General features: G+C 47.5%; 1 protein-coding gene across 3 annotated transcripts; it reads left to right on the top strand.

Annotated features, from left to right (window-relative positions):
• The first annotated feature begins 4,085 nt into the window (after window positions 1-4,085).
• Window positions 4,086-18,977, top strand: LOC132390261 (zinc finger protein 229-like). Of its 3 annotated transcripts, XM_059962870.1 has the most exons (4): window positions 4,086-4,151; window positions 6,713-8,466; window positions 12,137-12,235; window positions 18,555-18,977. In XM_059962870.1, exons 2-3 carry the CDS (start codon window positions 7,120-7,122, stop codon window positions 12,203-12,205), a joined length of 1,416 nt encoding a protein of 471 aa, XP_059818853.1. In that variant the 5' UTR covers window positions 4,086-4,151; window positions 6,713-7,119; the 3' UTR covers window positions 12,206-12,235; window positions 18,555-18,977. The 3 variants fall into 3 exon arrangements, with proteins under 3 accessions (XP_059818853.1, XP_059818854.1, XP_059818852.1); XM_059962871.1 differs by lacking the exons at window positions 12,137-12,235; window positions 18,555-18,977 and adding an exon at window positions 11,160-11,621; XM_059962869.1 differs by lacking the exons at window positions 12,137-12,235; window positions 18,555-18,977 and having other exon boundaries at window positions 6,713-11,621.
• Window positions 18,978-23,956: the final 4,979 nt, after the last annotated feature.

Raw genomic sequence — 23,956 nt, 5'->3', positions numbered from 1 at the left:
GAACTGTGACGTTTTAGAAACGAACCAGCAGCAATAGAGTTCACACTGGAGTCTGGTTTTGATGTTAAAACCATTATCTTTAGTAGTATCGACTTATAATATAGTAACTTAACGAAATAAAGGAAAGCTAATAGTGTAATGTGTATATATGTGTAAGTATAACTCCCAGACTATCGAGCCTGAGGGAACAATGCTCAGAGTCTTGAGATGGTAAAGTAGGAAAGTTCAGTAATCCACGGAATAAATGATGGGACAGAGATATTTGTAATCCAGGGTGAAACGTAGAGAAACGGCCGTTACTTCAAAATAACCGCCGCCGATGTTCTTATCCGTTGAATCCGTCCACATACGAGTTATCAGCGAAAGTGACCTGTCACAGGAATACCGTCTTCCAGGGGTTACCAAGCAACATACCCAGGCAAGGGTTAACAGAAGATATTCCACAATCCACTCCTATGGATTATACGAAGTGGCAGCCACAGACATTCGTTGTGGTTCCGTGTACCGATGATCAACCCACTCTTGTGGGCATAGGAGAGTTCCAAGCCTCAGCCGCGACTAACTGAAGCGATCAGCTTTTCCAGTCTCTCTCTCTCTCTCTCTCTCTCTCTCTCTCTCTCTCTCCCTCCCTCTCCCTCTCCCTCTCCCTCTCCCCCTCCCACAGTCAGCCTGTGACATGACGTCATAGTCCCGCCTCCTTACGCCGCCGCTCTTAAAGAAACAGTCACAGTACGACCGCAGGCTCGTAACAGCCACAACACAACTTCCCGACTTTTGAACTCAATGCTTCAACGAATAAAGTCAACCACGTCATTTGCCTTCTTAACCACCCGATCAATCTGTGCAGTTTCTCGATGAACTTGGAGTCTAAGATCCCTCTGATCGACACTGTTCAGGGTTTTGCATTTAACAGTGTACTGTCTCATACGTTCGACCTACCGAGCTGCCAAGATGATCATCACTAATCAAATCTCACTGAGATTTCTCAGGTCCTGTTGAATTTATTGCCAAGTGCACAAGTACGGGAAGGTACAGGTACAGAGAAACACTGACCTGTGGCAGCATCACAGGCAAGTACATTCAGATAACACACGAAACATAAATTATACGATTCTCTGTCAGTAACAATCTGTAAATATGTTTTATGTCATTAACAACCTGTGAAATACATTGTGTCATAATCAATATTAAAATGTGCATTTTGTGTCAATAACAGACTTGGAAATGTTGAATTTGGTCCCTGTCTCCATTCCTCCTGTAATCCACAACCAGCTCCTTTGTTTTTGACAGACTGAGGGAGAGGTTGTTTTCTTGACACCACTGTGTCGGGGTGATGACTTCTTCTCTGTCGGCTGCCTCGTTATTATTTGGGATCCGGCGGATCAATGTACTGTGGTCAGCAAATCTAATTAGCAAGTTGGAACCCGCCACTGCAGCCCCACAGTGCACTATGTACTGATTGCAAAGCTACGAAATTGCATGTGAACAGCCTCCCCTCCCCCAACTCCACTCTTTCTGCGTCACCAGCAGACTGGGACATCTCATATCTCGCTGCCTCCGCCAGGACATTAAACTGTGAACAACTGTGGTCAGGGACTGATCTCTGGGGTACTCCAAACGCTACCTCCTTCCAGTCTGAAAACGACCCACTCATCCAGACGCACACTGCCGGCAGTTTATCATCTCCAACGAAAAAGCCTAATCACCTACTCCCATGTTCAATACCATTGCTGACTCTGAGTTTACCACCGTCAAATGCCGGGAGGGACATAATAATCAGAAAGTCTCTAGTCACAGCCGTGTGAATAAAATGTGATCTCAGTAGGTGTGTGGCGCATGCTCAGAACGCGAAGGAGACAGACAAACTGAGCCAAGTCACAGACTGATTATCCATTTTGATACAGAGAGGGAGGCAGAGAGTTTGATATTGTTCCTGATGCCGGAACTGTGGCCGGTTAGAAGATGAAGTCTTGTCCCCCAAGTTGTTTTGAGTTGTGACAGTGTTTTTCTCAGAAGGCACCATGGAAAGTAAATAATCTGAGTGGAAATGTTGTCCTTCACCCACTGACGTGGTTTGTAAACTTTTAACAGTTTAGAAAAGACAAAGGATTTGTGTATGGGAATCACAACCACAACAGCACGATAGTTCCGCTGTATCTGTCAGTTCACCAGCGCTTGAATGCCGCCGATTCTTGAATGTGGAGGCGGAGTTGCTGGAGAAGACAACGCTCCCTCTTGCGACAAGGAGAGCCCGAACACGTGTCCATGCCCGTGTCTGATTGGATACACTGCCATGACGTTTATATCAATGTGACGTCATTCACTGGCTCGCATTTTGGAAGGGATGTCGTCGGCTATCGCAGATACACCAACAGCTTCGCACTGGGAAGCGGCCGTTCACCTGCTCCGTGTGTACGAAGAGACTCATTCAGTTAACCCACCTTGTGATGCTCCGGTGAGTTCACAATAAATAGAGGCCACATTTCTGTCCGGAATGAGCAAAAAGTTTTACTCAATCATCCCAGATGCTGCAACACCAGCAACGTCACATCAGGGAGGAAGTTCAAATCAGCTCCGTGTTAAATGTTTAACCATCACAGTGACTGAAGGCAGCTGCAGGTTCATGAGGGACTGTCACTGTCAGATTCTGCAGTTCTTGCGGCTGCTCATCGCACCCAGGACTGAACCCTGGTCACTGAGCATTGGAGGAGTCCGTTCTGCTGATGTCAGCCTTAAACTAGACTGGTGTTTAATATTGTGGATCTGTGAAAGATAAATCAGTTTTGTATCAAATCCCGTGTGTCAGGTACATACAGTCTCTACCACACTCACTGTGTACACTAGAGAGGCCATTCAGCCCATCTGGTTTCTGCCCATGTTTCTGTTCCATATCAGAATATCAAAATCTTTCCCTGCCGTTCCCCTATCACTCTCCCTGAGATGACAGGTTGCAACGAGTCACCACTCCGTGGGATGGGAGATTTCCTTTGAATTTCATGGAATCTTAGAAATCCACAACACATTACAGACGCTTTGGCCCGCAATGTTGTGCCGACCATGTAACTTACTCTAGAAATTGCTTAGAATTACCCGACCGCATAGCCACCTGCTTTCCTAAGCTCCATGTACCTATCCAAGAGTCTCTTAAAAGACCCTATTGTATCCGCCTCTACCAACGTCGCTGGCAGTGCATTTCACACACACATCACTCTTTGCTTAAAAGCCTTAGCTCTGACTTCTCCTCTGCACCTACTCTCAAGCAGCTTAAACCTATTCCCCCTCGTGTTAGCCGTTTCAGCCCTGGCGAAAAGCCTCTGGCTATCCACACGTCCAATGCCTCTCATCATCTTATACACCTGCATGAATTTCCTGCATGATTTTCTCCGGGCTGAACAAGACGATGAGCTCACTGTGGTTGTGACGTTGTTCAGGGCTCCGGACGAAGTTGGTTAAACTCCTTCTTCCCCGCTCTTTTCAACGTTTTGGGTCATTTTCACCAATTTTAAAGGACTGTGCCTCAGACTGCACAATTGTTACGGACCAGCAGCAATAGATCACTAATGGAGTCTGGTTTCGATGTGAAAACCACTATCTTTATCTGTATCTACTCCAAATATAAAAGATTAAACGAAATACACAGAAGTTAACAGTGCTGTGAGTATATATAGCTCGCAAACTATCAAGCTTGGGAAACAATGCTTAAAGTCTTAAGATGGTAAAGTGGAAAAGTTCAGTAATCCACGGAATAAGTGAGTGAGAGGAGAGGTTTGTAAATCCACTCGAAAATGTAGCATTTTGAGTGTGTGTGTGTGTGTCTGTATTTCCAGCAACTGCAGAATCTCCTGTGTTTTATATCTGCATTTTACTTTGGCATTGGATACACATTGATATTGAGTATATTGTTTATGGGAGCTTTCTGCGTTAAAACAGATGCAGATTTTTCTATACACACACGAAAAAAATGAGTTATGAATATTGAACCAGAGCCTGCAGAAATATTTAATGGCTCCGGGATTACCCATAAGGCGGTGCGTTTAAAATGTCGCTGGCGCTGAAGAACCGAACAGTTGCGCAGGCGTCGGGGCCAATGACGTCGCAAAGCATGACACATGCGCATGGTACACAGAAGGCCTTGGAAATAGCGTCTGCAGGTAAGATCGATTCTCTGTGTTTTTATCTTAAACACCGACTGAGGGACGATTCCTGCGAACTGCGGGCACCGTGACCCGCAATCCCGGGACAGTCCTGTCCTCTTCCCTCTCTCTCAGCCCCACGATCCGTACACGGGCCCCGGGGAGCTTCCGGCTGATGAGGGAATGGGAACCGATGGATCTCTCAGACAGAGCTGAGCTCCAGCTATCTAAATGCAAGGATTAGGAACTCGGAGAAAGGGAACAAAATCTTTTACATCACCAGTTGAGAAAATCACCTTTGTTCTTTCCCCAATTACTAACAAGAGAACATCTGCAGATGCTGGAAATCCAAGCAACACAAATTGCTGGATGAACTCAGCTTTAGTACAGTTTTCCACAGATGCTGTCTGGCCTGCTGAGTTCCTCCAGCATTTTGTGCGTGTTCTTGCTCTGGACTTTTCACCGGTGAGAACATGTTTTGACCCATTCTCTCTGGGTACATAATGATATCAAACACCTTTGCCCTGGGCAACAAGTAGCTTTCAGTTCACAAATGTGCCAGACTCCAATGAGACAAACTACTGCCCTTCCCTTCATATTCATTGGCATTGCCATCACTGAGTTCACCACCGTCTGGCACTTGAGGGAGGGTTCAGGGGAAATATTTATGCAGCATACAGAAACTGGTGTTATCTGTGTGCATTGTGTTGATGCTAAAGTTGCTGGAGAATTTGCAAGTGGGAAGAAATGGAGTGCTATTTGGAAACCTGACTTTTTAAAGCATAATTTAGCAAGCAAATCACATATGGACAGTGTGCAAAAGCTTTGGTGAGAAAATCCTTCATTACCCGTTACAGGCCTGCTACATAGGTTGTGTGAGAGTGCAGATGAACTGGATCAAACCCAGAGGAGATCAAAGTTCCTATTGACAGTGATTTGCCAGCTGTGAAAATGAATACCTCTCTATATAAAATTCACTGTGCACATCTTGTCACTGGGTAAAAAATGCACAGTACAAGATTTATCTGCACACCGGTTATTACAAATAAGAGGGGATATTGGAGGGAAGGAGGGGAGTCATCCAGTGTCCCTGATGCCCTCACCTACAAGATGTGCATCCAGCTGCAGCTTGTAACCCTGCACTTTAAGGAGTTGGAACTTGAAAGGGATGAATTCCAGATCATCCAGCAGTTGGAGGTGGTGATAGGTATGACATGAAGAGAGGTGAGTTACACCCAAGGTGCAGGGCATAGGAAACTGTGTGAGAGTCAGGAAGGGGAATGAGGTTAAATAGCCATCGCTGAGTACTTTGTTGCTATCCCGCACAACAGCAGGTAGACCACTGCAGACACTGTTGTGGGCAATTACCTTACAGAGGAAAGTTGAAGGATTGATAGGAGACTTGTTAGTTAGGGGAACAGACCAAGAGGCAACTAATATCCTAGTGATAAGGCTTGCAAGAGGTAGCGTGGGGGGGGGGGGGCGTGATGTGGTTTAAATAAGTTGTAGGAGGAATGGGAGCTAGATTGACAGAACATATGTTGGAGAGGGTGAATTGAATTGACTTTATTACAAATACCCTTCATATAGATGAGGAGTAGAAATATTTACATTACGTTACCATCTAAATGTGCAATGTGTAATTTAAATTAACTTATAATAATTAGTTTGTATATAGGCCAGTCAAGAAAACATAGAAATCAATTAATCAGTCTGATGGCCTGGTAGAAGATGATGTCCAGGAGCCTGTTGGTCCTTTCGCTGTGGTACCGTTTCCTGGATGGTGGCAGTAGGAACAGTTTGTGGTTGTGGTGAATTTGGTCCCTGATATCCCTTGGGTCATTTTTACACAAAAACAATACCCTACCAACCAGGCTGCTATCCAAACTTTTTTTAAATGGTGAAACCGAGCTCATATTCACCACTTGTGCTGGCATCTCAATCCACACTCTCACAACCATTTCAGTAAAGAGCTTTTCCACATGTTCCCATTACATTTTCACCTTCCCCACTTACCCATGACCTCTGATTGTCATCCCACCCAACCTCAGTGGAAAAAGCCTCTTGCATTTATTTACCCAATCTTCTCCTTCATCATTTTGTGTGCATCTGACAAATCCTCAAAGCAATGTGTAATTCCTTGTTTATGTTTAGTGCCTTTTCTAGGTGTATAGGATGATGAGGGGCATTGATCGTGTGCACAGCCAAAGGTTTGTTTTCCCAGGGCTGAAATGTGTGGAATGCACTGCTGGCTTTTTCGGTGAGAGTGTTTCAGTTACTGTGGGGCCAGGACCCCATGCAGCTCAGTGGGAACAGGGAATAATGCCAATGGAGAGAGTCAAACTAAGCCAGGTCACAGATTGGAGATGGCAGAAATGCCCCATTCTTATAGAGACAGGAAGAGCATCAGGGTCATTCCAGATACCAGCACTGTGCCCAGTTAGAAGATGATTTCTCTCTCCAACTTGAGTTGAATCTCTCTGTAACAGTGTGATATCAATTCACAGCTTGACAACTCAGTGATCTCATCTGAAATGTTGTCCTGCACCCACTGATGGATTTTGTTCATCTTTTTACAGGTTACAAATCACAAGGAATTTCTCTACGGAAATCTAAAACACAACACACCAGTTTTGCTGTCTCTGTCCAGGTATTTAAGAAGTGGAGCAAGGGATTCACTCGATCATCATTCCCGCTCAGACTGCGGAGAGAGATTCACTCTATGATCTGACCAACTGCCACGGCTGTCATTTTGAACAGGCAATTCCCATTCATCTGCTCAGACAGTGGGAATGGATTCAGATGGACATTTCAACTGAAGGGACATCAATAAGTTCACACTGGGACAAGGCCATTCACCTGTTCTGTGTGTGAGAAGGGATTCAGTTGGTCTTCCCACCTGTTGACACACCAGTCAGTTCACACTGGGCAGAGGCTGGTCATCTGCTGAATTTGTGTGGAAGGTTTTACTCGGTCATCTGACCAAATGGTTCACCAGCGAGTCCACACTGAGGAGAGGCTGTTCACCTGCTCAGACTGTGGGAAGGGATTCACTAAGTCATCTAAACTGAAGCTACATCAGAGAGTTCACACTGGGGAGAGACCGTTTACCTGCTCGGACTGTGGAAAAGGATTCACTGGCTCATACCAACTGAAAGTACATCAAAGAATTCACACTGGAGAGAGGCCATTCACCTGCTCAGACTGTGGGAAGGGATTCACTTGCTCATCTAAACTGAAGGTACATCAGCGAGTTCACACTGGAGAGAGGCCATACACCTGCTCAGACTGTGGGAAGGGATTCACTTGCTCATCTAAACTGAAGGTACATCAGCGAGTTCACACTGGAGAGAGGCCATTCACCTGCTCAGACTGTGGGAAGGGATTCACTTGCTCATCTAAACTGAAGGTACATCAGCGAGTTCACACTGGAGAGAGGCCATTCACCTGCTCAGACTGTGGGAAGGGATTCACTTGCTCATCTAAACTGAAGGTACATCAGCGAGTTCACACTGGAGAGAGGCCATTCACCTGCTCAGACTGTGGGAAGGGATTCACTTGCTCATCTAAACTGAAGGTACATCAGCAAGTTCACACTGGAGAGAGGCCATTCACCTGCTCAGACTGTGGGAAGGGATTCACTCAGTCATCCCACCTACAAGCACACAAGTCAGTTCACACTGGGGAGAGGCTGTTTACCTGCTCATACTGTGGGGAGGGATTCACTTTGTCATGGCAGCTACTGAGACACCAGTCTGTTCACACTGGGGCGTGGCCATTCACCTGCTCAGTGTGTGGGAAGGGATTCACTCAGTCATCCACGCTAATGGCTCACCAGCGAGTTCACACTGGGGAGCGGCCGTTCACCTGCTCCGTCTGTGGGAAGGGATTCACTTGTTCAACTGACCTAAAGGTACATCAGAGAGTTCACACTGGGGAACGGCCATTCAGATGCTCAGACTGTGGGAAGGGATTCACTCGGTCATCTCACCTAATGGTGCATCAGCGCGCTCACACAGGGGAGCGACCGTTCACCTGCTCAGACTGTGGGAAGAGATTTACTCATTCATCCCACCTATTGGCACACCAGCGAGTTCACACAGGGGAGCGGCCATTCACCTGTTCACACTGTGGTAAGGGATTCACTCGGTCATCTCAACTGAAGGTGCATCAGCGAGTTCACACTGGAGAGAGGCCATACACCTGCTCAGACTGTGGGAAAAGATTCACTCAGTCATCTCAAGTGAAGGTACATCAGAGAGTTCACACTGAGGAACGACCGTTCACCTGCTTAGACTGTGGGAAGGGATTCACTCTGTCATCTAAACTGAAGGTACATCAGCGAGTTCACACTGGGGAGAAGCCATACACCTGCTCAGTCTGTGGGGAGGGATTCACTTTGTCATCGCAGCTACTGAGACACCAGTCTGTTCACACTAGCGAGAGGCCATTCAACTGCTCAGTGTGTGGGAAGGGATTCACTCAGTCATCCACCCTAATGGCTCACCAGAGAGTTCACACTGGGGAGCGGCCGTTCACCTGCTCGGACTGTAGGAAGGGATTCACTTGTTCAACTGACCTGAAGGTCCATCAGAGAGTTCACACTGCGGAACGGCGGTTCAGATGCTCAGACTGTGGAAAGGGATTCACTCAGTCACACCACCTACAAAAACACTGGTCAGTTCACACTGGGGAGAGGCCATTCACAGACTCAAGCCTGAATTATACCTCTGTGTAGACGCTACAGTGTATCATACACAGTAGCCCACGCAAGTGGCCTATGCCATTGTGTGCATTTTTACTTGTGAGTTTGTGTGTCTGTGTTGCTCTGGCAAAATGCTAGTTGGCGTTGGGGTTCTATGCTACTGTGTTGAATTGACTTGTGGAGTTGGGAATGATGGTAACTGCTGAGTTCATCTTGTTGGATTTGGAGCTAATAGATGCTGAATAAGAGTTATTGAAATCACTGCAGCGCAGAAAAGAGAGAAGTTTTTCCATTTCTTTGTGCAGTCCGTGACGTCCAAACTGATGTTTGTGGAAACTTCTTTGCACAAATTTCATACCATTTGCAAGTCTTTATAATATACCAATGAAGAGTCGTACAAATGTAGATATTTTCTGACTTCCTGACTTAACCTCTCCTCGATTTGGTCCATTTTCCCAACTTTGAAGCAACAGGAAATCTCTAGGAGGAAATGTGCTGTTACCAAGCAGACCAATCACAGTTCTCGCAGTCTGTGACACACAGTTACATTTTCGTAAGGTGTGCTTTAGGCTACGGCGTACGGTATGGCCTAGAGTGCCGTGTCGGGTACTCGGCTACGCAGAGCGTACGGTGAAGCATAATTCAGGCTTCAGTGTGTGGGAAGTGATTCACTCCGACATCTCAACTGCAGAGACACCAGTGAGTTCACACTGGGGAGAGGCCGATCTCATGCTCAGACGTTGGGAAGATATTTCCTCAGCAAAATCAACTTAATGTGCATCATTGAGTTCACACTGGGGAGAGACCGTTCACCTGCTGTGTATTTCAGAAGCGATTCACTCAGTAATCTAACCCTGTGCAACTCTTACTTCGGCTAGCAGCTAAATATAGGGGGTGATATCCCCCAGCCCGGCCAAACTTAAGAAATCTTGTTTGGGTGTATGCCGTGTGACGTATCCCCTGTTACAAATCAGTACCCCCGCAGTAACAAACGATACACAATATGTGATTAAACGACTGAGATGTACAATTCTTACTTTGACTAGATGGTTAGTGAAGTAATGAAAAAGAAAGAAAAAGAGCCCACTCTCTCTTCTTCTCATCTCTCCCCAGCAAAAGGCCATGAAAATCTCTCTACCAGACTCACAAGAAAGAACATTTCTGTCATTGGATAGCCCCACACTCCAAAACCCTGTTATCGCTAGTCGTACCCTAAACATTGCTGCTGCAGGGAAGCCATTAACTCAGCAGGGAAACATTGCAGAGAGTCCACTGCATCAGCAGTGAAACCTTACAGTGCATTACACTTGTGACACACTACCGGGTTCACACTGGGGAGAAAGTTTCAATGAGTTGCATGCTGCATATTTGTCCATCACCATTGCTGAATGCAATTTTGAGAGTGGTTGTGTTACGTACCCTGTAACTGGGTGTCTGACCAGCAAAGATAGAAGAATCCGTTGGAGTCTGGGTGTACTATTTTCAAACATTGTTTATTAGTAAAATATACAAATCAATATCAATAATGCAAATATATAGATAATACACGTTAGCAATACTAAACCTAAAAGTGTGGGTATAATAATAATCAATAATAAACAAGCTCTATCGATGTCTAGGGGATAATGAATTGTCATATGTGAATATAAAGTTCAGTTCAGTTCATACGTGCTGAGGTAGTTGTTGGTTCTTGTGTTTTAATCGTTGGAGAGAGAAAGAGAGAGCGAGCGAACAGTGACAGCTACAGTCAGTCAAACCTTCCTTTATGTTCTCGATCCGTCAATGTGTTGTGGCCATTCAGGTATGACCCCTCTGTCCGACCATTCTTCTGTGGTGGACTCATCACCCAGGCAAGGGTGGACACACACACAAGCCCCCACCGGCCCTGTGAGTTAAACTGACCGATTCTTTGTTCGGTCCCCGATGCCCCACACCTTCTTGTGGGTTCCAACACTCAAGCAGTGCTCACTAGTGTGTCTCCTGGTGTGTCTGAGGGGTATCTCCCCAGACCTCAATTTTATCCCTACTCACGGGGTCTCAGGTGTCAATCAGTTTTGAATGGCTTAGTCCATCAAACCAGCCCACTCCAGCTGTCCACTGAAGAATTTTAATGAACAGAATAGTACCAAGTAAACAGCCCTCTCCGGAGCCATAAGTCTTGCAGGAGTCATAATATGGTGGAACAACAAGTCTCTCACTCCCGGTGTTGTCTCTCCCTTATCTGAAGCAAATGTTCCAGTCCCAGTATGTTTTCCCTTTGTCTCTCTTTCTCTCTCATTAGCAGCGTGGTAACAATAACAGTTTGTGATTTTCCCCGGCAGGTGGGGGGACATGGGCAACTCTGCACCCTCCTGCCCATCAGAGCTGTTCATCCTTCGTAGCCGTTGTCGGTGCTGAACTCTGCAATTATTGCTGCTGCTCACCACACCCAGGTCTGCACCCTGGTCACTGGGCATGGGAGGAGTTTCATCTGCTGCATATTCATCTTTAATGGGACTAGATCTGTGACAAATAAATCAGTTGTATTTTAAACACTGTCTCCGGTACTTAGTGAATTTATAACACACCTAGTTGTACAGTAGAGAGTCAACTCAGGCCGGCTGGACCTGATTCTGTTCCACAACAGATCTTTCAAATCCTCCCCTGTTGTCCACCTCTGTGGTGATGGGTTCCAAATTGTCATCACTCTGGGTGAAGAAGTTTCCCTTGAATTTCCTGCAGACTGAAGAAGTCGAGCTGACTGTAGTTCTGTCTGAGATTTTCTTCGCCTCTCAAATCTCTGGCTGTGGAAGAATGACTTTGGAGTTAACGTCCTTATTCAGGGCTCATTTGTCACCATCTCGTCTGCTCAGATCGTTAGGATGTCTCTCATGGAGGGTCATACTCATTCCACTGGTTAATGTTTTCTTCCAGAGTGATGATTTATTTTTCTGAGTTGGCCTCTCATGTACGTGTTCTGGTCTGATCACGATTGCATATACACACATGGAGTGCTGAATCCTGTTCATATTTGACGAAAATATATACGAGGGGTGATTGATATATTCGTGGCCTCGGGTGGAAGGGGGCAATTTTGGAAAACTGGCACATTTATTTTTCAACGTGGACCCGTCCTACATTTACACACTTAGTCCAGCAGTGGCTTGCAAAGGTTTGGGCAGCCCTGGTCAAAATTTCTGTTACTGTGAATAGCTCAGCGAGTAAAAGATGACCTGATTTCCGAAAGGCATAAAGTCAAAGATGACACATTTCTTTAATATTTTAAACAAGATTACATTTTAATTTCCATCTTCTACAGTTTCAAAATAACAAAAAAGGAAAAGGGCCCAAAGCAAAAGTTTGGGCACCCTGCATGGTCGGTACTTAGTAACACCCACTTTGGCAAGTATCACAGCTGGTAAGTGCTTTCTGTAGCCAGCCAAGAGACATACAATTGTTGTTTGGGTAAATGTTTGGGTTCAGTCATGAACAGCAAAGAACTGATGTGGAAATTACAAATTAGAATATTATTAGAGTCAAAGAGAGCAGCAGCAATGTAACAGGCCCTTCGGCCCTTCCAGCCAATGCCGACCTGTTTTTGTTGTTACTGCCTAGTTCCAGCTACCTGCACCAGAGCCTCCATACACCTCCCACCCACGTCCTCACCCAAATTCCTCTTTAGTGTCTAAATCAGACCCACATCCTCCACTTCCACTGGCAACTCATTCCACACTCTCACCAACCTCTGTGAAGAATTCCCCTTCAGATTCCCCGAAATAATTCACTTTCACCCTGAATGTATGTCCAATGTCAGGGTGAGAGGGAGGACGGTAAGGGGAGGAGGTGGTCGTGTGCGCAGAGGGTAACAGAGCGGAGAGTTTATACTTAATCTCTTTAAGAAAAACTAATTGTTTGAACATGCTGCAAATCTACTCTCCATATCCTGTGTATTCTTAACCAAATTATTGATCTAGATGACGTAGCAATGGTTGATGTTCAAAGAATTCAACAAACTGTGCAAATGCAAATATATTTAAATATCAATGAATAATCAGAGCAATGGGATGTAACCCTGTGGAACCTCAGTAGGCACGGGGTTCGAGTCCAATAAACAGCCTCCCACTATCACTCTCTGCTTCCTACCATCAAGACAACTGTGCATCCAGTGAGCCAGCTCTCCCTGGATCCCGTGTGATCTGACTTTCCACAGGAACTTACCATGTGAACCTTATCAAAGGCCTCACTGATGCCCATATCAGCCACGATCCTGGGACAGAGATGTCACCGATCAAAGGGCATAGTTTTAAGCAGAGGATGAAGAGGTTTAGAGGGATCTGAGGAAGAGACTTTTCACTCAGAGGGTAGCTGAAATCTGGAACTCACTGCCCGAGGTGGTGGTGGAGGCAGGTCCCTTCACAACATTTACGAAGAGGATGAGCATTGAAACTGCCGAGATACAGTCGGCTGTGAACCAAGTGCTGATAAATGGGACCAGTGTAGACAGTGAGTGGATGGTCAGGACAGGTATGGCCGGCCAAAGGCCTGTTTCCGTGCTGTGTGACCCGCCACTCCGGACATGGTAAATTAACGATGGTGGCACCTCAAGGCATTGATTTCAAAACTCCACACCCCTCTCCAACCTGAATTAAACCAGACTGCACCCCTTTGTCACCACTGCGAGTCTATGTTTATGTCAACGTGACAGAGATTGGTCACATCTGCTAAACAACTGGCAATTGATGAAGTTCCTGTGTCTTCCATTAATATTACTTCCTTACAGCAAAACTAACCCTCTCACTGTGTCAGAATCAGTGATTAAATCAGCCCCAAACACAATGCTTTCATCCCTGCACGTTATAACTGGAACCATCTCAGTGAGGGTCTGATGGACACATGGGATCACATCTCTCCTGCTTCTGACATTTCAAATACCCTCAGAATGGTTTTCTGATTCAGTCTGAAAGTTATGGTACATTCAGCTCATCGTCAGACCTGACAAACCATGTCTTCCCACAGCTGGTTCCACCTGTTTGTGTGTCCTCTTTCCTCCACCTCCAGGGAAGCGGCATCACCAAACAAATCCCTCATTTGAGACGACTGTCTATACCCATGACACAGGATATCACATCACTGTCACTGTCTTGATAACGTGTCTGACCTGCTCACCTCCGGGTATCCTCCCTCACCAAGCTCCTTCCTCAGTCACCGTCTGTGAGATTATATAAAAATACAATTACTGTAAAACGATCTATCAGACAGCTCCTGTACCCCTCCATCCCGGATGATGATTTGCGGATTAATACTCTCTCTCCTCACCCCTTCTCTATTCTCTTTCCCCTTGCAAGCTCCAGATATGCCAGCTGATCCGAATCCACTGTGAGGACATTTATATCTCACAAGAGGATGTAGAAACCCGTGTTGCTCTCTGATACAGAGGTCACTGACACCCCACCGCCATCCCAATCTGAACCAACAGCCCATGACGGTGACAGCTCTGCCAGACTCTGGGGCATTGTAACAAACACAATGTTAGCAGCAAGATTAGACAACAATTCATTTGAAGAGAGAATGGCTGCTTCCTGAAAGTACACGCGAGCGTCCGACACAACGGAGCAGTTCCTCCCCTGTTTACAACTTTATTTGACCCGGTCACGGAAATTCCGATCATCCCACTTTCTTACAACAGCAACTCCTCCGAATACGGTCCCCCAGAACGTCACTCCTCTCACCCCACACCCACAGTCCACTCATAACCTCTACCCACACACACACAGACAGATAGACTTCACCCTAAACCCCTCCTCGCCTGGGAACCACAACTAACTGATCCCACAGCCCGGGCTCGGGCGCAAAGCTGAAAACTGGGCTGCAGGACCGGAGAGTCCAGAGCCTCCAGCCGTCCGGCAGATCTCGTTCCCAGCGCTTTTCATAGAAACATGGAAAACCTATAGTACGATACAGGCCTTTCGGCCCAAAAAGTTGTGCTTCCACGGCAGCCGGCCCCTGATTTCCACAAACCCAAGATCAGTACGTTTTTCACGGACGCCTGAACAGAATAACGGCCGGCGACAGCTACGGTCGGCACTGCGCCTGCGTTTAGTACGAGTTTCTGGGCTGCACCGGCCGTGGCCGGAGGTCCCTACAGAGGGACCAGTGGACGGAGGCGGGAGGGACAACGGAGAAGTAACTCACAAACAAATGATGCTGGAAATTCAGAGCAATACAAACAAAATGCTGGAGGAACTCAGCAGGCCGGGCAGCATCTATCGGAAAGAATCAACAGTCGACGTTTCCAGTTGAACCCTCCTTCCGGACTGAAGGAGCTCTGCCGGACGGCTGGAGGCTCCGGAATCTCTGGTCCTGCAGCCCAGTTTTCAGCTTTGCGCCCGAGGCCGGGCTGTGGGATCAGTTAGTTGTGGTTCCCAGGCGAGGAGGGGTTTAGGGTGAAGGGTATCTGTCTCTATCTGTGTGGGTAGAGGTTATCCAACGTTATCAGGCCTGGGAATTGAGTGTACCAGGGTATACGTGCTATCGTAGAGACAGAAATATGGGAAGAGGGGGTGGGGTGGCCCTGTTGGTGAGGAATGAGATTCAGTCCTTAGCAAGAGGTGACTTGGGAACAGGGGAAGTAGAGTCTGTGTGGATTGAGCTGAGGAACAGTAAGGGTAAAAAGACCCCAATGGGTGTTGTGTACAGGCCCCCAAACAGTAGCGTGGTTATTGGGTACGTTGATTAGGGAGTTAACATTGCTAAAGGTAATGCAGTCGTTATGGGAGATTTCAACATGCAGGTGAACTGGGAGAATCAGGTAGGTGCTGGACCCCAGGATAGGGTGTTTGTGGAGTGTCTAAGGGATGTATTTTTGGAACAGCTTGTGCTTGAGCCAACCAGGAACTCTGGACTTGAATTTTGGACTTGGTGATGTGTAATGAACAGGAATTGATAAGAGATCTTGAAGTTAAGGAGCCATTAGGAAGTAGTGATCATAACATGATAAGTTTTTATCTACAATTTGAGAGAGATAAGGGCTGATCAGTGGTGTCAGTGTTGCAATTAAATAAAGGAGACGACGGAGCCATGAGGGAAGAGCTGGCCAAAGTTAAATGGGCGGATGTCCTGGCAGGAAAGACAGTGGATCAGCAGTGGCAGATATTCTTGGGGATAATACAAAAGATGCAAAAGCAGTTCATTCCAATGAGAAGGAAGGATTCAAAGAGGGGGAAGGGGCCACAGTGGTTGACAAAGGAATTCAGAGATTGTATAGCATTAAAGAAAAAGAAGTATGACAGGGCTAAGATAAGTGGGAATACAGATGATTGGGAAAGTTTTAAGGAACTGCGGATCTTAACTAAAAAAGCATTACGGAGAGAAAAAATCAGGTATGAGCTCAGTCTAGCCAGGAATATAAAAGGGGATAGCAAAAGCTTTTTTAGCTATGTGAAGAGAACGAAGATAGTTAAGAAAAATGTTGGCCCCTTGAAGAATGAATTGGGGGAAATTGTTATGGGAAACAGGGAAATGGCAACAGAATTTAACGCGTACTTTAGATCTGTCTTCACCAGGGAGGACACAAGCAATCTCCCAGATGTGTGGATGGGCCAGGGTCATAAGGTATCAGAGGAATTGAGACAGATTGGCATTAGGAAAGAAACTGTGATGAGTAGACTGGTAGGACTGAAGGCTAATAAATACTCGGGTCCAGATGGTCTGCAGGTAGCTCAGGAAATTGCGGATGCATTGGTAATCATTTTCCAATGTTCCTTAGATTCAGGATCAGTTTCTGAAGATTGGAGAGTGGCTAATGTTATCCCACTTTTCAAGAAGGGAGGGAAGGAGAAAACGGAGAACTCTCGCCCTGTTAGCCTAACGTCAGTCGTGGGGAAGATGCTTGAGTCCATTATTAAGGACGAAATAGTGGCACATCTTGATGGCAGAAATAGGATTAGGCCGAGCCAGCATGGATTTACCAAGGGCAAATCATGCTTGACTAATCTGTTGGAGTTTTTTGAGGCTGTAACGTTAGACGAGGGTAAGCCAGTGGATGTTGTGTACCTAGATTTTCAGAAGGCATTCGATAAGGTGCCACATAGGAGATTGGTGAGTAAAATCAGAGCTCATGGCATTGGGGGCAGGGTTTCAACATGGATAGAAAACTGGTTAGCAGATAGAAAGCAAAGGGTAGCAGTGAATGGGTGTTTCTCGGACTGGCTGGAGGTGACTAGTGGGGTACCACAGGGCTCTGTATTGGGACCACAGCTCTTTACGATTTATGTCAATGATTTAGATGAGGGCATTGAAAACTATATCAGCAAGTTTGCTGACGATACTAAACTGGGTGGCAGTGTAACATGCGAAGAGGACGTTAGGAGAATACAGGGAGACTTGGATAGGCTGGGTGAGTGGGCAGATACTTGGCAGATGTCATTCAATGTGAATAAATGTGAAGTTATCCACTTTGGAAGCAGGAACAAGAGGGCAGAGTATTGTCTGAACGGTGTAGAGTTCGGTAAGGGAGAAATGCAAAGAGACTTAGGAGTCCTAGTTCATCAGTCAATGAAGGTGAATGAGCAAGTGCAACAGGCAGTGAAGAGGGCAAAAGGAATGTTGGCCTTTGTTACAAGGGGAATTGAGAACAAGAGCAAGGATGTCCTTTTGCATTTGTACAGGGCCCTGGTGAGACCACACCTGGAATATTGTGTACAGTTTTGGTCTCCAGGTTTAAGGAAGGACATTCTGGCAATTGAGGAAGTGCAGCGTAGATTCACTAGGTTGATTCCTGGGATGGCAGGGCTGTCTTACGCAGAGAGTTTGGAGAGATTGGGCTTGTACACGCTGGAATTGAGGAGATTGAGAGGGGATCTGATTGAAACGTTTAAGATAATTAAAGGATTTGATAGGATTGAGGCAGGAAATATGTTCCAGATGTTGGGAGAGTCCAGTACCAGAGGGCATGGATTGAGAATAAGAGGTCAGTTATTTAAAAGAGTTGAGGAAGAGCTTCTTCTCCCAGAGAGTTGTGGAGGTGTGCAATGCACTGCCTCGGAAGACGGTGGAGGCCAGTGCTTTGGATGCTTTCAAGAAGGAGCGAGATAGATATCTGATGGATAGGGGAATCAAGGGATATGGGGTCAAGGCAGGGACTGGGTATTGATAGTGAATGATCAGCCATGATCTCAGAATGGCGGTGCAGACTCGAGGGGCCGAATGGTCTACTTCTGCACCTATTGTCTATTGTCTATTGACTGAGATGGAATGGGAGAAATATCTGAATAAAATCGGGGCGGGCGAGGAAATGTCTCGCTGGAAGGTGACAGGTGAAGCCAGGTAGCTGGGAAAGCTCAAGAGGAGAAGAAATTAGAGTCTAATAGGAGAGGAGAGTGGAGGATAGGAGAAAGGGATGGAGCAGTGGACCCAGAGAGAAGTGATAAGCAGGTGAGAGGACGTGAGAAGTCAGAGAGGGAGTGGGAGTGGGAGGGAAATTTGTTCACCGGAAGGAGAAATCTATATTTCTGCTATCAGGTTGTGGTGGGGGGGGGGGTGCCCAGACGGAGTATAGGTTGCTGATCCTGGACCCTGAGGGTGGCCTCATCTTGGCACAAAATGGGCTGACGCGGAATGGGAATCGGAATTGAAATGTTTGGACACCGGGAAGTCCCGCTCGGAGCGGGTAGTTCAAAGTTTAATTTATTATCAAAGCAGGTATCCATAAATTACGCTGAGTTTTTCTTCTTCTCCAGAGACCCACGAAACAAAGAAAGAGCGTGAAAGTCGTTCAGAAACTCCCACCCCACCCCCCGCATAAAAAAGGACAGCATCCTAATCATCAAACCCCAAAACCCACCCTTCCGATAAAGAAAACAACCCTGTGTACGTATTCTAAGATAACAGCCCTACTTATGCTATCAAGTTGGGGAAGGGGGTACCCAGACGGAATATGAGGTGCTGATCCTGGACCCTGAGGGTGGCCTCATCTTGGCACAAGAGGACACGATGGGTTGACATGTCGGAACTGGAATGGGCATCGGAATGAAAATGCTTGAGTCCTGCTCGGGGCGGAGAGTTCAACGGTTAATTTATTATCAAATCAGGTATCCATATACAACTGCAAGTTTTTTTCTTCTCCAGAGAGCCATGAAAGAAAGAAAAAGCATGAAAGTCGTTCAGAGAAAAAAATCAAACTCTCACCTCACCCCCCCCCCCCGCGCGTAAAAAAGAACAGTATCGAAATTAACAACCCCCAAAAAACACCCCTACCCCGCACAACTGCGGAGGAGCCGATATCACCAGTATAGAGGCGGCCACATCGGGCGACCCCGGAAGATTCAGAGGTGAAGTGTCGCCTCACCTGGAAGGATGTTTGGACAACGGAGAGAGTTCGGCCGTCCGGCCCTTTCACTGTGACACCGCGAACTCCACATCAAATCCGGCCAAACGAATCTGGGTGAGCTTTAATGACCAATAAATATAATTCCTCTCAGCGATCAGCTGTCTGAATGATCCCCTGACTCTGAGAGGAAGGGGTATCTATGGTCCGCACTGTCAGGGTGTTGAGTTTACCAGGAGACAAAGACTGCAGGGACGAGAGGTTTTCTGTTGACCAATACACTGTGTGTGGACCCCGCTGGCAATGCTGGTGTTGTGACCCGAATCGAGACAAACACCACGCTGCCCACTCCACCTACAACACGGCACAGCCGGACACATAACAGGGGACTTTACATCCCACAACACTGGATTCAGTGATGAAACCCGGGATTAATGTTGTTGTCCCACTGAAAAGACCATTAAGGTGCTTTTGAATGCCAGCGCTCTCCCACATGTGACGTCACACAGCTCCTCCCCTCACGCGCCTGACGTCACACGGGCTCCCCACACCGGGATCTGCCCTCACGTGCGCGGTGTCTTACGTCACCCACGCGCTGCTGTGCTCGAGCTTTATCGGTTTAACGGCTGGGCTAATAATCACGTGACCAGCCCCTCCCCCACCGCTGTCAACAGAGGATTCAGGCGCTGCGCTATTCCCATTGGTGCGAAGCGACGTCAGTCACTGGTTACAACCAATCGCGGAGGCGGACAAGCCGAGTGGGCGTTACCCCGCTGAGTTCGTCTCCCGCTCGAGCGCCGAGCGCCTCCTCAGAGCGGAGAAAACCTCAAAGTAAATGTCCGCTTTCTGATTTATTTCCATTTCCCTCCGAGGGAAGTTGGGGCGTTTGTGAAGCGTCTCCTGCGGCTGGAGTCTGATGTATCGCTGAGAGGTAGGAGGAGACCGCTCGGCCCGTCGGTTTGATGCCGGTTCCCCGGGGAGGGAGGGATTTTATTGACAGGATGAAGATGGTGTGAGAGGGGGCGGACAGGATGTTTGTCCCGGTGGGGACAGGAGGGGCTCATCTGTGGAAATATCTGAGCCCACGGTGGTGCCGAGCAGAGGGATTCACCACATTGGGGGCAAACACCGGCAGACTGTTGCCCTGCAAGCGAGGCCAATGGTCCGGGCAAAGTGACAATTATTTGTGCTTTATTGAGATTGTACCTGGAATATGGTGTAAAATCCCTCTCCCCAGACTAACACGGGTTATACAGACCAAAGAACAAACTGCCGGAGGAACTCAGTGGGTCGGGCAGCATCTGTGGAGGGAAATGGACCGTCAACATTTCGGGCCGAGACCCTCCCTCTGGACTGAAAGTGGACGGGAAATAGTCAGAGAAAAGAGGTGAGGGGTGGGGATGGGGCAAGAGCTGGGGAGTGAGAGGTGGATCCAGGTGAGGGGGAGGTGGGAAGGTGGAAATAGTGACAGGGGTGGGAGGTGAGGGGTTGGGGCAACACGGGGCTGCAGAAGATGGTAATTAATTCCACAGAGGATAAACAAAGAGGTTAGAGAGTATTTGTTAGAGAGAGTGCAATGCAGATTCACCAGACTGATCCCTGGGGTGCTGGGCTCATCATATGAAGAAAGATCAAATGTGCTAACCCTTTCATTTAGAGCACCGAGGATTGAGACACATTGAAATGTACAACATCATTACCGGCTGAACCAGGGATCACAGTCTCTGAAAAAAGGAGTGGTCTGTCCGGGACTGAGATGAGGGGAAATGCCTCCACTCCGAGGGTGGTGAATGTCTGTAAATCCCCACCACAGAGGTTGTTGAAGACTCGGTGATCGTCCCCACGTAAAACAGAGGCTGACTCATGTGTGGAGACCGAAGGGATTGAGGAAATTAGGATCGGACAGAAACATGTGTCTGAGATGGGAGAGCAGCCGCCATCTTGTTGATAGTTAGAGGGGCTAAATGGCCACCTACTGCTGTTTCTCACTTAATGTTTCAGTGTTCCTGTCCAGTGAGGCCGGAGGAATGTGAATACAAATTAGTGTTTATAAACATCGACTTATTTACATGAAACCTGCACAATTCTGGTTTGGATCTAAAATGTTAGTCGGATCGGAATGGGATTCGAACCCGTAGCCCCTAACCCAGGGAGGTGGAGGGATGGGACGGGAATATACGGAGGGAAAATGTGAAACCTGTACCCGGTGTAAATAGGGAATAATGTGGGAAATGCGGTGGGGAGGTCGGGCAGCGTGTGAGGGGCGAGGAGTGGAGTCACCAGGTCACGTGGGAGACCCTCCACCCGTCACGTGATCCCGTTTTACCGCGGATCCGCAGCATCTGCAACACACACAAAATGCCGTTGGCACACAGCAGGCCAGGCAGCATCTACAGGGAGAAGCTCTGTCGACGTTTCGGGCCGAGACCCTTCGTCAGGACTAACTGAAAGGAAAGATAGTAGGAGATTTGAAAGTACGAGGGGAGGGGAAAATGCGAAATGATAGGAGAAGACCGGAGGGGGTGGGGAGAAGCCAAGAGCTGGAAAGGTGATTGGCGAAAGGGATACAGAGCTGGAGAAGGGAAAGGATCAGGGGATGGGAGGCCTCGGGAGAAAGAAAGGGGGAGGGGGCACCAGAGGGAGTTGGAGAACAGGCAGAGTGACGGGCAGAAAGAGAGAAAAAAACGAGGAGGGTGGCAAAAAAACTAAATATGTCAGGGATGGGGTAAGAAGGGGAGGAGGGGCATTAACGGAAGTTAGAGAAGTCAATGTTCATGCCGTCAGGTTGGGGGCTACCCAGCCTGATATAAGGTGTTGTTCCTCCAACCTGAGTGTGGCTTCATCTTGACAGTACAGGAGGCCATGGATAGACATATCAGAATGGGAATGGGACGTGGAATTAAAATGTGCTGCCACTGGGAGATCCTGCTTTTTCTGGCGGACCGAGCGTTGGTGTTCAGTGAAACGGTCTCCCAGTCTGCATCGGGTCTCACCAATATATAAAAGGCCACACCGGGAGCACCGGACGCAGTACACCACACCGGCCGACTCACAGGTGAAGTGTCGCCTCACCTGGAAGGACTGTCTGGGGCCCTGAATGGTGGTGAGGGAGGAAGTGTAAGGGCAGGTGTAGCACTTGTTACGAACCCCGCAACTGGGTCACTTACCAGCAAAGATAGAGATGTCTGTTGAAGTCTGACGATACTATTTTTAACTGTATTTATTAGTAAAAATACACAAAAGTAATATCAATGCAAATATACAGATAATATACGTCGTCAATACTAAATCTAAAAGTGCGGGTATATTAATAATCAATAAGAAATAAGCTCTATCGTTGTCTCTGGGATAACGAATTGTCCAATGGAAATATACAGTTCACTGAAGTTCCACAAGCTGTCGTCTTTTGGTTGTCGCTGTGGTGCACTTTGTTGGAGAGAGAGAGAAATACGAATAGAATGGGAACAGTGACCGCTACGGGTTTTCCAACCTTTATGATTTCGATCCGTCGGGAGTCTCGTTGGGGTGTGGCCGTTCACTTGTGGCCTCTCCTTTAGCTACAGCCGTTCTTCCGTGGTGAGGCCGCCAACCCCAGGCAAGGGAAAGGACGCACACGAACCCCCCACCGGCTGTCGCTATTAAACGCTGTCACGGGATTCCTAGCGTTTCTCCTGGTGCGTCTGAAGGGGTTGTTCCCCAGACCCTCTTTTATCCCCACTCACGGGGTCTCAGATGTCAATCAGGTTGGGATGATGCAATCCCTCAACCAGCCCACTCTGGTCATTCCCTGAGGGCTTCAATGAATAGTACAGCACTCAATACACAATTCCGTCTCCCAGAGACAATGGTCGTTATCAATGGCTCCGTTTCGCTGGGGCCAGGACACATTCCAAACCTTGAGGATTCTCTCTCATTTCCTGGGTCCCAGACTCGAATTAATAGCGATCTTGCGATTCTCAAAAAATGAGGGGGCTACTTTGTACCCTTCGGCCCCTCAGAGTTGCTTCACCTTCGTAACACACTTCAGATTCAGATTGTTTGATGTCATTTAGAAACCACAAATGCAATGAGTTAAAAAATGAGGCAATGTTCTCCAGAATTATATCACAAAAGCACAGGACAAAACAGAGTACACCAGAAAATCCACATACCGTTTGGCAATCCCCAATCCAGAGTCCGGAGAGGCTGCTGCGTATTAATATCAGGCTAGCATCTTAGCGCGTTCCCCGGAAAGGAGCTCCAAATCCACCAGACAAAACAAGACCAAAAACTAAAGCTACAAGACCTGCACAAAACCACATAGTTACAACAGTGCAAACAATAGCATAATTGATTAAAAAAAAACAGACTATAGGCACAGTAAAAATAGTCCAAGATGTTAAAGGACTGTAAAGTCAAAAGAAATCATCACACAGTTTCCACAGGGTCCCGACAGACTCGCCATCCCACGCCGGCGGCAGAAGGGAATACCCCCGCTATTGGCCCCCACGGCGCCGCCCGACTCAGCCTCGCAGACGCAGCACTCACCGAATGCGCCGAGTCCGTCGAACCTCCGAGCCAAAGACCATCCCCTCCGGCACAGCTTCTCCGAGCACCATCCTCTGCCGAGTGTATCAAGACGGCCCCACCAATGCGACCCCGAGGACTGGGGGCCTGTTCTTCCCAGCAGAGTCCCGGACCTCACAGCAGCAGCAACGAAGAAGGTCTTCCTGGGATTTCCCGGTGTTTCTCTGCACGTCCACGTCCGTTTTCAATCGATTATGATTGCGCACGGCACCCCACTTCACAAATAACCGATAATCAGCTCCGGAGTGG

This window comes from Hypanus sabinus, unplaced genomic scaffold (genome assembly GCF_030144855.1).
Source record: "Hypanus sabinus isolate sHypSab1 unplaced genomic scaffold, sHypSab1.hap1 scaffold_821, whole genome shotgun sequence".
NCBI lineage: Eukaryota > Metazoa > Chordata > Chondrichthyes > Myliobatiformes > Dasyatidae > Hypanus > Hypanus sabinus.
Note: the sequence above shows the minus strand (reverse complement) of the source record. Positions and strands in the feature narration are given on the sequence as shown.